At 45.1% G+C, this 13,886-nt stretch overlaps 1 protein-coding gene across 1 annotated transcript in view; it reads right to left on the minus strand.

Moving 5' to 3' along the window:
- Positions 1-4,800: 4,800 nt before the first annotated feature.
- Positions 4,801-13,886, minus strand: part of LOC112229520 (NUAK family SNF1-like kinase 1) — a 36,688-nt gene continuing 27,602 nt past the window's right edge. Inside the window, exons 6-7 of the mRNA XM_024395437.2 lie at positions 10,156-10,288; positions 4,801-9,649 (exon numbers count right to left, since the gene is read on the minus strand). Of these exons, the coding sequence (XP_024251205.1) occupies positions 8,565-9,649; positions 10,156-10,288 (1,218 nt within the window). The 3' untranslated portion in view covers positions 4,801-8,564. The remainder of the gene's footprint in view (positions 9,650-10,155; positions 10,289-13,886) is intronic.

Genomic DNA, 13,886 nt, shown 5'->3' on the forward strand with positions numbered 1-13,886 from the left:
TGTGAGATGCACAGAGATGTGCAGTCTGTCTTGATAAGGGCATGTAACAACAGCCATTTTTTCAGGAACAAGATGGCAAAGCGTGAGAAAGAGCGTCAGGATGGAGGATGGAGGATATGACAGGACAGTACTATACATTATCACATACCCCATCATGGTATGACTAAAATCCTATAAATCAATGTAAATTGTGCTATGGAAACTCTATTATGATAACTACAACATTAACAAAGCTGGCACTTTTATAGTTGTTTCTGATCTCCTCTACCTTCTAATGAGCACATTCCCAAGCAGAAGTGTTGCAGGTCTAGCCTTTGTTGTTATCCTGTATTTCAGGCCTAGTATCGTGAGTGGAGTTTCCTTCTCAAGTTTTGAGACTTAAACTTCATCTGAAAAATTGCGTGTCAGAAAGGAAAATGTCAGTGAATGGAAAGAGGGAAAAATAGACTTTAATCACAGAAACACAGACCCAGAAAAAAGGAGAGGCAGACACAAGTGGAAACCAGAGGAATGCTAGCCAGCTGGGGGATGCATCTAGCCCATCTAGCCCATTCTGCTGCATTTTAATGGGAGGCAGGAGTGAGCTAGAGGATGGTGGTGGGGGGAAGGGAAGGGTCCCAAAACAAAAGCCAATTTGAAGGATGAGCTAAAACCAGCACAGCTAAAACCCGGTGGCCGGGACTGGGTCCCAGAGGTGCAGAGCTGCAGGCAGGCCGGCCGCACATCTCTGGGCCCTGGTCAAGACTCCTTTCCCTTTCTCAGCCTTCCCTCTGTTCTTCACACCCTAGGGAGGGGAGGATAGGAGAGAGGAGAGGAAAGGCGAAGAGAGAGGAAAGGAGAGGAGACGAGGGCAGATAGGAAAGGAGAGGAGACGAGGTAGGAAAGGAGACAAGACGAGGGGAGAGAGGAAAGGAGAGGAGAGGAGGGGAAAGGAAAGGAGAGGAAAGGAGAGGAGATTAGAGGAGGTGAGGGGAAGGGAGAAAGGACAGAAAAGGAAAGGAAATGAGATGAGGGGATGGGAAAGGAAAGGAGAGGAGAGACAGATGGCAGGGCTGTTTAGTTACCTAACTGGCCCATCCAGCCGGCAGGATCGGCCACAGCAGTCTGTCTGACAGGCTTCCTCCCTTCTGGCCCGGGCCGGCCAGTCTCCACGGCCTAGCTGCATACTGGAGCTAACCCACATCCCCTTCTGCACTGGGAGCCAGGCCCACTGAGAAACACACTGAAGGCTACATGCTAACAGAGCAGACTGTTCACATTTCATGCACTCTTACTGTATGCACACACTATGTTAAGAGGAATATGGATGGGATTGAGAAAATAAACGTTTTCTTTTTCTCATCAGCTTGAGCATGCATAGGCTTACAATGCCCAGTATTTAATTGACACTGCTATTCCAATGAAATAGTTATTTGCTGCTGTGCTATTCCATTGTCATCTCCAGAAGAACTGAAAGGCTCCAGGTAACACTGCTTTACGAGCTTGGCTGTCAGTCAGTTCATCATTTGTACCCCCTACTGGGCATGCCCAAACCCCTTGGCCTTGGGAGGAATCCCTTCCCTTCTCAAACCGGATGAACTTCCGGGGACATTCTGAAGGGCTGGTCGATGCCATTAAGCATGTGTGAGAGGTATGTCCCAGACTTTTCATTTGGCCTGAAGGAGAGAGATTCTACAAAACTGTTATCTGTCATGTTGAAACTCCCCACTGGGCAAAAACTGGTTGAATCAGCATGGTTTCCACGTCATTTCAACCAAATCGTTCTGTATGATTATGTTGAATCAATGTGGAAAGCGTATTGTATTTGAAAAAGGTCATCAGGGAATTTTGTCAATTTTTCACCCAACTTTTAACCTAAATCCAAAAGACATGGTGACATATTTTTTTGATTTCACGTTGAATTTGCGCTATTTGACAATTCAACCAATTGACTTCAAACGACTTATGTATATTTATGTTTCTTGCAAAGTTCCCTTCAAACAACTGACATACTGTACACAACAGTTCTGTTTGGTCAATCAATTAGTCAATGCTGCTCTACCTTGACTGTTCTTGCAGAGTTCCCCAGGATTGTAGAGCATATTCCTCTGTGGTTTACTAGCCGCGTGGAAGAGATTTGGTCCATTGATGTAGCTGAGTGACATACAGTGTGTCTCTCTGCACAGAGACTAGCTACAGCGGATCTAAGCGATCCTGAACAACAGGTGGGCTGGATGTCTTTACTTCCACTGCAAACAATTTTCTTTGAAACTGAAAAGCTGATCCAAGACAGGAAGAATGTCACATTAGTGCTGCTTATTTTCTTTCATGGACCACACACACACACGCACGCACACACGCGCACACACACACTCACACGCATGTGTACATACACATGCACACACACACACACATACACATGCGGCACATCCTCTTCGGAAGTCAATCAAAAACAACATGAAATCATACAAGCATGAGTTTCCTCAAAAACATACAAACACTGGATCCAGAGACAGAAAAATAGACACATATGCACTTCTCCTTTTATTTTCTTCTGGGTCTGTAGCTCTGCGCTGGTGGAGAGGAAAGAGAAGGCAAGCAGAGCAGAGCGAGGGTCTGTAATCAGAGCCCCGGGCCGTCCGCCCTGCGCTGCGGCTCTGTAGTGGTTTGAGAGCAGGCCAGACATTCCTGAAGAGATCGCCGCCCAGACATCCAGCAGCAGCCAGTCAGCATCAAATTCCAGAATAGCAGCGCCGTCACTAAAAATAGTCCTCTGGCCAGGAGAGCCAGGGAGGGAGCGGGACGAGTGCAGGATAGGGGGAACAAAAGATGAGAGAGGACAGGAGGAGAGCAGAGGGAATGGAAAAGGGATTGAGGCTTATTCCACCTCCATTCACAATGTTATCACAGCAGCTCAGAGGAAAAGGAGTGCCGTGGAGATCTGAATGTGACCGGCGTGTATGTACAGTGGCCTTCACTCACAGCCCCTAGCTCCTTTTAAAACAATATGTGTCAGCTATCTGAGGAACACACGCTTCCCTGTACCCAGGCCTGCTCTAGGCCCTGCACTGTGTTTATTTTTCCTGCCATGAACGGGCAGCTCCGTTTACAACACCCAGCCTAAACCCTCAATGTTCCTGCCAGCTGCCTGCGACAGCAGCCTAATGCGGCAATTGGCATATCTGGATATGCCAGATCTCAACTGCTGTTTTTGCTCTATAGGTAGAAATGCTCCTCACTTGACCTCATTCAAAACCCTTTTTCTTCAGCAAAAGTCTGGTAAACTGAACTGAAGTATTAATGAAACGTTATAGATTCTTTATATTCTAAAATCCTCTATGGGATGTCTGTTGTCCTTTACATTTCAGTTAAAGAGTGGGAAAAGCAGTGGCCTCTTTAGAGTGGACCCTCCATGGCAAGCTGAAGTAGGATCAAGCCCCTAATGTGTAGTTAGTGTGCCAACTTCCATCTCTCCAAGGCAGACTCAGGGTCAAAGTAAAGGACCGGATGGGGGTTTGAGTCTGGATACTCACAGGCTTACCTAAACAGCGAGGGGAGTAGTTCAGAAAGTTTGCCAGCTGCATTTTATTTGAGGGTGAAAAAGTGAACCTGATTTTTCTGAAGAATCCAGAAGGGAAAAAAATCCCTTTGAAACTCAGGTCAATATCATGTCAAGGGTGTAGTTACTGTATGCAGTCCTGATTTGAAAATTGCCGTTTTAATCCATGCCATCACTGACTGCCTGCATTCTCTTACATAGATGACAGACATCCAATGTATTACACAATGCTGTATTATTCATTTGTACTCGAAGTACCTAGCTACAGTTTTTTGTAACTTCCTATCTCTGTTCTGACCTGCCGTTCATTTCGGAAACCATTGGCTGAAAATTGCTCTTAGTGCACTGAGGTAAAGATGGCTCTAAGCCACAGGAGGTTGGTGGAACCTTAATTGGGGAGGACGGGCTTGTGTTTATGGCTGAGCGGAATGAGTGGAATGGTATCAAATGGTTTCCATGTGTTTGATGACATTCCATTTGCTCCGTTTCAGCCATTATCATGAGCCGTCTTCCCCTCAACTGCTCACTCTGCTCTTGTTCATTCACCTCTTATTTTCCCTCTGAGGCTTTCCCAAACACATATTAGGTAAACCAGGAATCTCCACAACTAGAAACATATTAAAAAGACTGATTCATAGTGGTGTTTCATGAATGTTTTACTTTGTTACACTGTTTTCTGGGCACCGAAGGCTACAGTATATAAGGAACAAAACATAAATTCATCTATGTGAGAGGAATAACTACAGTACCTCTTTCTGTAGATATAATCTCACGTGACAGATTATACCCTGTTTAGAAATAAAGTTAGCTATCTGCCTAGAATGAGATTTGGTTAGGGGTTCCTAGATCAGTGTAGATAAACCAAGTTTCTCTTCCTGGGCCTTTTGCCCTGTCTGGTCTGGACAACATGTGGCAGGTGTGCCATCTCACATATCAATACCGAAGCCCCAAAGACTCCTTACCTATGGCCAGATCAGCCAGCCAGCCACTCCCCCTAAAAGTAAATGTGGATCAAATTAGCCTAACAGCAGCAATGTTCTCTCTTGACTACCAACCGCTTGTCTCTGTTCTGCTCTCAAAAACAGACTATTCTTTCTCCCCAAGACAGACAGACACGCTTACTCAATTTCCTGTCTCTGAAGTTTCTCTGAGATATTTTTCCAATTCTCAAAAGTAGATTACAGTAGGAGTTAAATGCCAATAAAAGCAAGAAAGATAGAAACTGAACAACACTGAATACACAAAGTCAGACAGGAAACAACTTCTTTAACGTGATCCATTTATTTGACTTGGTCCAGTACTACAGAAGCATGGTTTGAAGTAGAGGGATCAATGACGTTTGGTTCCTTCCAAGAACATTTCTTAAGAATTAGTCATATATGATGAAATCTGATTGGTATACTTGACCATGATATATTGACCAACGCTTTCACAATGAAATGTCATCTTCACTCCCCCAATGCTATACGCATTGAAACAATGATATCTCTCCATTTATGCAGTCAACACACCCACAAGCAGGCCAAATCATGAACAGAGTAGCTTTATACGTCAAATGAAAATGGCTTTATCACCAATAAATACAAGTATAAAAAACACCTTGATAATAATTCTCATTATCATAAAATTAAACATGATCATAAAACATAGCAACGCCACTCAACTTAAACCACCTTAGCAGTTACTTACCAGGTTCATCAACTGATACCAAAACAAAATCATAACCGTGGCAATAGCCAACAAAAATAATACTTAAATAACATAATAATACTATTATTACTGTCTTAATAACAATATCCAGTCAGGTTTTCCTATGCTTAGACTTTCTGCTACTAACTAATGTATATGCACCAGTTATTTCCAGTTTGGCAGATAGAGAATTTAATCAGATTTTCTCCATTGTTTTCTCCTGATGTCATTCCTTCGTTTCGGATCTCCTTGCTTTGGTACAGATGGACTCTGACTACTTCTTTGGGATCAAACAAGGGGTTGTCAATGTGATGGCACATACATGTACGTGTTTATCTCTGTGTTGCTTAATATGTGTTAGCATTTTAGAAAGATTACTGTCATAATAACAACCCATGGATATCCCCTTTGGGTGGTGTCAATGGGCACCTCTTTCTTTGGGAGGGGGTAGGTTTAAATGCCCTGTTCTCTGGGGTTGGGCCACCAGGCTGTATTAGTAAGTTGACTCTTGATTTGATGTAAGTTCACAGGTAAACACTCTGCAACATGACTGAACTCAGGTCAGCTGCTCTGACCCCTCAGGTGTACCAAAAACAGGGGAAACACTGAGATCTCACTGACATCAGATCAGTCCCCTGATCTCTTACGGCCAAACTCAGGGAAGAAATACTTTCTGCCATAACATAAAGCAATATAAAGTTTCTATATTTTGGAGAATCAAAAACAGAAGCGTAATAAAACAAAATACTAACATAGTATAATTTCATCACTGTAAATCCAGTTGACAATAAAAGGCAATACAAAGGGCAATAAAATGCAATATAATACAGAACGGGTCTGTCGTTTCAATCAATAACCAGAACTTTGCACTAGCGGACCTTTGAAATCATTCAACATGTTAATTCTGTTGCTTGGGGGTTGCTATGGTTTTCCATACACATATTCTGATGATACAGTATAATCAATGTATCAGTCACAGATCTCCCTCTCCATCCCAGTTTAAAAGGCCATTCTAAACACACTCCATAGAACACACTCAGCCCATGACACAAGTTGCTTTGCCAGCCTCTAGCTTTTGGCCTAAAACAATCTCTTAACAAAAAAGTGACAGCATAATAAAAGCCTGTCCGGCTATTATTGTTGCAAAAATGAATTCATTTTCAGATGGGGTTTCCCAGCTATCATAAAGGTTCCAGGGGCACATACAGTACCCAATCCATTTCACCCCCTGCATCAATGAAGCTTCTTCTCATATTTGGTAAAAAAAAATTAAATACAAAACTTTCCATTTCCTTCCATTCTACTCAGAACTCACTTTCTCTGTTACTTTCTCTAGTCTACATCTCTGTTTCCTTCAACTCAGCAACTCAACTCTTTCACCCTTTCCGACAGGAAAGGCTTCTCAAATCTCACCTTCACTAAGAACATTCTCTTTCATTCAAACACTTGTTTCCCGCTAAAATCTCTACTACTCTCTACCTCTCTCTACCATTATTATGTTTCTCTCTACTACACTATACCTCCCTCTAATAAAACCAATAGCTGGCTAATGGTGCTTATTTGACAAAATGGCTCTGTACACACAGCTGGAAACCTGACAGCACAGACCACAGAACCCACCTGACTGGTGCGGATAACATCTCCCGCACCAACACGTCTCCAGCCATTGTCTGTGGAAAGTGCAGTGTCATCAGAGCACTGAAACAAATCCTTCTACTAAGCCCTTTGTGGAGTTGGAGGGGGATAGTTTAATCAAATTAAACTAGGCTATAACAATATCCACAGATAACAACCTGAGCATTGTGTACACGACTTGTAGGGTTTCTCTGCCATTTCCAGCTGGTAGGACTCTGTAGCCAAGTTATGCCAATTGAGTGAGAAGGCCTCAGCAGAGGCAACTCCAGCACTGCACTACAGGCATACAGACAAAACAACCACAGACATGGCTGTTTATTTGCCAGGAACATTCCGGGCCTATGAGAGGGTGTCTGGGCCATCTACCTTCTAAGGTGAGCAGCTCCAGACCCCTCGAGCTGGCCTGACCAGGCCTTGTGTTTAACCAAATCATCAAACTGCTGACACATCAAGCAAGAAAGCACTGCACGAAAAGCCTAATTGTTTAAGACTCTGTCATCTCTCTGGGCTTGGTTCTTGTTCCTGACAGTGTGTATTTTGGGATGGAGACGGGACTGTTTCATCTCAACTGCTGTTTAATGTCTGTGTGACCCCTGACCTGTGACTGTGTAAGGCTATAGGCCATTGTGTGACCCCTGACCTGTGGCTGTGTAAGGCTATAGGCCATTGTGTGACCCCTGACCTGTGACTATGTAATGCAATAGACCACAGTGTGTTCCGTTAAGGTCCTAGGTCTCTCTGTCTCTCACCACATTCACATGAATAAGAATCAAAATAGCACAAATGGTGACAGGTTGGCCTGCATCCACCCTGCTCCACTTTCAGGAAATGACTTACATAATTTAATTTAGATCCTAAAAGGCACTTCCTACATATTCCCTAATATCATATGCTCATATATAGGACATACGCTTTTATGGTGATATACATAGCCACATTTTTTACATATGCAGCCATATGAATACATCATGTATACATGTTTCACCTCCTTGGGTAACATAACAATTATATATGTCAGTTCCACAATCCACACAAAGGGTTGGAGACATTGAGCTTTGGACTATTCCAGTACTGCCAGAACCCACCAGTTTAGTATTCATACTAAATCTACGCAAATATTAATAAATAGTTAACATCGTCAGTTATTATGGAGCAAGACCCTGGTTTGTTTTTTACATGAAGTAAAAGATCACAAAAACATGTGCTCTGTGTGAGTTTTAAGGTGCTTTTGTAAACTCAAACTCAATTCGTGGTTCGCTTCGAGAGCCAACCAGTTTCTGGTTGCTGCGTATGTGATTCTAACTTGCCTTTTGCTGAACATGTAAACATTTGAACACAGCAAAGTCTACGGGCGGATGGAGGAGGAAGGCTGGGCGGCATTCTCTCATGCCAGTTGTTTATTCACTCCACTCACGTCGTTTGAAAACCCTGCTAACTGAATGTCCTTTGGCCTGAGAAGTGCATAATAGTCATGTATTGTATGTATGAGTGTGTGTATAATATAGTTTCCAACAAGGATTTGAACCCCAGTGAGAAAACTATAACCTTCCAAAAGGTTTAGGTAGGCTATCTCAGCAACATACGGGTCACTGGTCGTCAATGACATACACATACATGTACACACAGACACACACACACCAACAGAGACAGATGTTACAGCCTCAGCCTGGCCACCTGGCTGCCTCTTCTATCCCCTCCTCGGCTAGGTGAGGTTGCTGCTGATGTCCAGGGCTTGCTGGTACACCTGAGTCATGTCGTCCAGGTCCCCCAGCAGGGAGAAGCTGCCGTTGTCCCCCGGGGACCCCCGCAGTCTGGGGGTCCGGCTGAACTTTGACCCGTGGAGCAGAGGGGCTGCCTGGAAGCCCTTGAAACTGGCCAGCTGCAGCAGATTTTCGGCTGATACACAAGCCCTGATGTTGGGGCGGTGGGGGGCGGTTGGGGGCCAGTCGGGGGACAGCCTGGGGGATACGAAGCCATCCTCCAACACCATGCTGGATGGACGGCTCTGGCTACGGGACAGGCCAGAGTCGCCCTGGGAGGGGTCCCCGAGAGCACCAGCTGAGGGAGGGCCGCTGTAGGTGGAATACTTCCCATTGCGCTTCAAGATGCCCTTCCTCCCCACCACTCTCCTGGGCGGGGAGCTGCAGGCAGCAACCAGGGACATGGTGGCACCCACTAGCAGCTCGGAGGACTCACTGCGCTCCGGGGAGGAGTAGTACCCTGATTCCCGTTGTTGGTTGTTCTTCAGGATGCCCTTCCTGGGAAGGGTGGGCACCATCTTGGCCGGTGAGCCCCCTGCCAGGGCGGGCTCCTCCTCTTCCTCCTCTCTGTCGGGGCTAGAGCAGCCTGGTTCTCCCTCGGCTGGCCTGAGGCCCATCATCGCTCCACCATTCCCCAGCTCCACCTCCTCCAGGCTGGGCGAATGCTGCTTCTCCATCAGCCGGGTCTTCAGGATCCCCTTGGGCCTCTTCAGCCCGGGCTTCTCCCCCTCCCCTCCACCGTGGGGCCCATCTCCCACCTCGTTCTCTTTCTTGGACTTCTTGGGGCGCTGGCGGAGGACCAGGGGCAGCAGGGCGGTGGGTTTGCCCGGCCAGGGCTCTGTGCGGTTCTGCCAGTCAATGAAGCGGGCAAGCATGGGAGAGGAGGTGCCATTGTCCCGCTGGGTCTCGCAGTCGCACACGCTGCTCTTCCAGCCCCAGTTGACCCACCAGTGGTTGGCGATGTCTTCCACCGTGGCCCGCCGCTCTGGGTTCACCATCAACATCCAGCGGATCAGACCACGGGCATCTGGGAGGGGAAACAGGAGGGGAGCATAGTTTAACATTCTGGATTTGAGCACAACAGGGGGTATGTAGGAGCTGGGTTACACTTCACTGTTGTTTTTTGCTGCAGAGCATTTATTATCTAATAATCATTATATTTAGTGTGTAGAGGGAAACTAGATCTTAGACCAGGGTTTCCCAATAGGCATCCCGCAAAAATCTTCAAAAAAAATAATAGTTGTTGGACATAAAAGACTGTAAAATCACCAGAAAATCAGCTCAAAGTGATTTTAATTGAGGGATTCTGTTCCCAAGTATTCCCACGCATAAATAGAGAGGCATATGTGATCCCAATGTAATCAAGGTTTGAAATGATTATGTTTGGGATTCTTGCACTCAATTTGCAGTGTACAAATGATTTATAACAATGCTGTGGCCCCCCAACCATCCGCTCAAGGAAACATCGGCCCACAGAGGAATGTAATTGGGTATCCCAGTCTCAAACAATAGGTAGAGGGTCTTGATCTGTACCTGAGGACTGGGTGGGCTCTCTGTACTCTCCGTTGCTGATCTGGCGGATGAGGTTCTTGTGGTCTCCTCCATCGAACGGCATGGTCCCATAGACCAGGGTGTATAGGAGCACCCCCAGAGCCCAGCTGTCCACCTATAACAACAAAACACACACACGGGTAACTACACAGATCAGGATCACGATCAGATAGACTGAACGTGAGAGATCAGTCAGTGAAATCCGTCACTGGAGACGCAGTTCCCAAAAAATTGGAATCTCTCATTTCCCTTTTCCAATTCCCAGTAACTGGTAAATGAGGCTCAATGCCATTACTGGGTTAGCAACAGATCATTAAAACATTAACAAGGAGCGTACTGTATGTGAACTGGAACGACATATGTTGTAGCGACAGCTGAAACAGTGTAAGCACTGCACAGCTATACACTCTAGAAAGGGTTCTACATGGAACACAAAAGGGTTCTACCTGCAACCAAAAAGGGTTCTACCTGCAACCAAAAAGGGTTCTTCAAAGGGTTCTCCTATGTGGAAAGCCGAAGAAACTTTTAAGGTTCTAGATAGCACCGTTTTTTTCTAAGATTGTACCATATTGCTCTAAAACATAATATCATAGGAAATCATCATTTTGGCACATTTTGCAAAAAGACAAAAGGTTACGGTAATCTGATATTTTTCTCAACACATTGCAGTCAATTTGAAAAGATGAGTCTCTCTCTCTCCTTCCCTCTCTCTCTCCCTCTATCCTCCCCCTCCATTCCCTCTCCCACCTACTTTCCCTCCCCCTTCTCTCTCTCCCTCCTTCACCCCCTCCCTCTTTATCTCCCCTTCCCTCTCCCTCCTCCCCCATTCTCTCTCCCTCCTTTCCCTGTCTCTTTCCTCTCATCTCTCTCTCTCTCCCCCTTTCCCTCTTCTATCTCCCTCCTCTCACCCACCTCTGTCTGTCTGTTGACTCTCTTTCTACTCTCTCCCCTTTCTCCCCCTCCCTCCCTCCCTCACTCCCCCAATTCTCTCTCCCCCACCTTTATATGTCTGTTGACTCTCTCTCTCCCCTCTCTCCCCACCCTCATTCCCCCTCCCTCATTCCCTCTCTTCTCTCTCCAACCTCCCCCTCCATTCACTCAGATAGGCTGAGAGACAGAGGCAGACAGACAACCGGACACAAACAGGCAGACAGGCAGGCAAACAGGCAAGTAGACAGACAGACAGACAGACAGACAGACAGACAGACAGACAGACAGACAGACAGACAGACAGACAGACAGACAGACAGACAGACAGACAGACAGACAGACAGACAGACAGACAGACAGACAGGACAGACAGACAGACAGACAGACAGACAGACAGACAGACAGACAGGCAGGCAGGCAGGCAGGCAGGCAGGCAGGCATGCAGGCTGGCAGGCAGGAAGGCCAACAGGCAGATTGACATACAGACAGGCTGACAGACACAGGCAGACAGAGACAGAAAGGCAGGCAGACAGACAGTTTAAAAAGTTTTAAAAAATTGACCAATATCCTCTTTAAAATTCAATTAAGAATTAATAACAAGACAATTGTGTCCAATGGAGGTTTAAAATGCTTTTGGGTCAATAGACTTCAAATTTCATATGCCGGGTCTGTTCCCCGGTCACAAATATGTAACATTTGGGAAGATTAAACCTTTTTAACCCTTCGAAACGGCCCCAATGACCCCCAATTAAGTCACTTCCTGTAATAGCAGGAAGCTGAAATTCAATGTACGGAGAGACTCTTTAACAATGCCTTGAGTTTCAAGTCTTTATGTTAACAATTGACCGTTCTACAGAGAGGATGGAAGACAATGTATTTGTGTAACTGCAGCGAGAGAATGAAGGACCATGTTGAGGATTAAAGGGTTACTTCAGGATTTTGACAATGAGGCTCCTTATCTACTTCCCCAGAGTCCGATGAACTCGTGGATACAATTTTATGTCTCTGCCAAAATCCCAAAGTATCCCTTTAATTAAGACTCTTCCTGTTTCCACAGGAAACTGAACCTCAACCCAGGGCATCTCTACAAGGTCACTATTGGTTGTGTGCATGTCACGATCGTTTAGAGATGGATTAGACCAAGGAGCAGGGTGGTAGGAGTACATTTTACTTTTATTAAAATGACACAGAAAAAAACGTCAAAATACAACAAAAAAACGAATGTAAAGCTACATGCAGTGCAGAAAGCAACTACACACAAACAAGAAGGTGGAAAAAAGGCTGCCTAAGTATGATCCCCAATCAGAGACAACGATAGACTCTGATTGGGAACCATACCCGGCCAACAAAGAAATAGAAAAACTAGAATGCCCACTCAAATCACACCCTGACCTAAACAAATAGAGAAATAAAAAGTCTCTCTAAGGTCAGGGAGTGACAGTGCAAGGATGGATAGCTAGATCAATCACAGTCAACAGGGGCGTCATGATTAATAGAGGGCTGTAGGTAATGCTTTTCTATGGAAGAAAGGCTTTCTTCTCTGTGGGACCAAGTTTTCACTGTGAAGAGTTCATTTCTCATGGTCAGATGTAGGTTTGGGTTCATCTAAATCGTCTGTTGAACAATTCCATACATTTAGTTTGTTCTGTTGAACAAAAGCACACTAACTCAAAAGCACACTAACTTTAGGTCAGGCTTCAAGGCCTACCTTTCTGCAATGTAGTGGAGGGAGGGGCAAATTAAATCATTTTTAATTGGATTCAGGTTTGGATTATGTCTAGGGTTGAGGCCCTAACCCTAGCTTCATATCAACTCCCAGCTCAATCCTAACTCCAAGAGCCAAGAAGTGGAGGGCTAGGAATAGGGTTAGGGTTATAGCTAGGGTTAGGTTTGAGCTGGGATGTGGGCATGTTTATAGGTCTGTCTGTCCATCCGTCTGCCCGTGTCTTTCACCAATTTACCCATTGTAGCTTTATCACCAATGTTTTTGCCTTGACTGCAATGTATAGACTTAGTATGTGCCAATAAACTTGATGCATATCATCAATATCCTGTCTGTGGAGGTGGGAAAGTTGAGAGAGATGGAGGTAGGAGAAAAAGGAGGTAGAGAGAGGAGTAAGATAAATAGTATAGAGGGGGGGTAGGGACATAGAATGGAGGGGGGAGAAGGTGGATAGTAAGGGAAGGTGAAGAAGGGAGAAAGAGAGAAGAGAGAGAGGGAGGGAGAGAGAGAGCCATCGCCGCTCCATTTCTCATATATCCATTTGTTTTGTCTTGTTTCATACACACCTGGTTTTCATTCCATAATCACACTGCATGTACTTAGTCCTCTGTTCCCTTCCATGTCTTTGTGTGTAATTGTTTATTGTGAATGGTGTATGTTCACGCGCTATACTTTTGTATTCATGTTCCGTGTTTTTTGGGCACTTAGATGTCATGTTGTGACTATTTTTTGACTGGAATAAAAGTGTGCCTGTTTACTCTACTCTGCTCTCCTGCACCTGACTTCGCTTGCCTTACACAGCCTTAACAGAGCGAGGGAGGTGTCATGCCTGTGATGCCTTCCTTATATCTTCATATTGTGATGAAGGTCTTCCCCCATTGAAAGCAATTTATTCACTTAGGTCTCAACCCTGTGACACTCATTTTTTCCCATTGACTGCAATTTATTGACATACGATTAAATTGGTTAAAGCTCATCTTTTCCCTTTGATGGCTATGTATTGAGAAAAACATCAACCCTGTGACACATATTTTCCCCTTGACTGCAATGTATTAAGAAA

Source organism: Oncorhynchus tshawytscha, linkage group LG01 (genome assembly GCF_018296145.1).
Source record: "Oncorhynchus tshawytscha isolate Ot180627B linkage group LG01, Otsh_v2.0, whole genome shotgun sequence".
Taxonomy (NCBI): domain Eukaryota; kingdom Metazoa; phylum Chordata; class Actinopteri; order Salmoniformes; family Salmonidae; genus Oncorhynchus; species Oncorhynchus tshawytscha.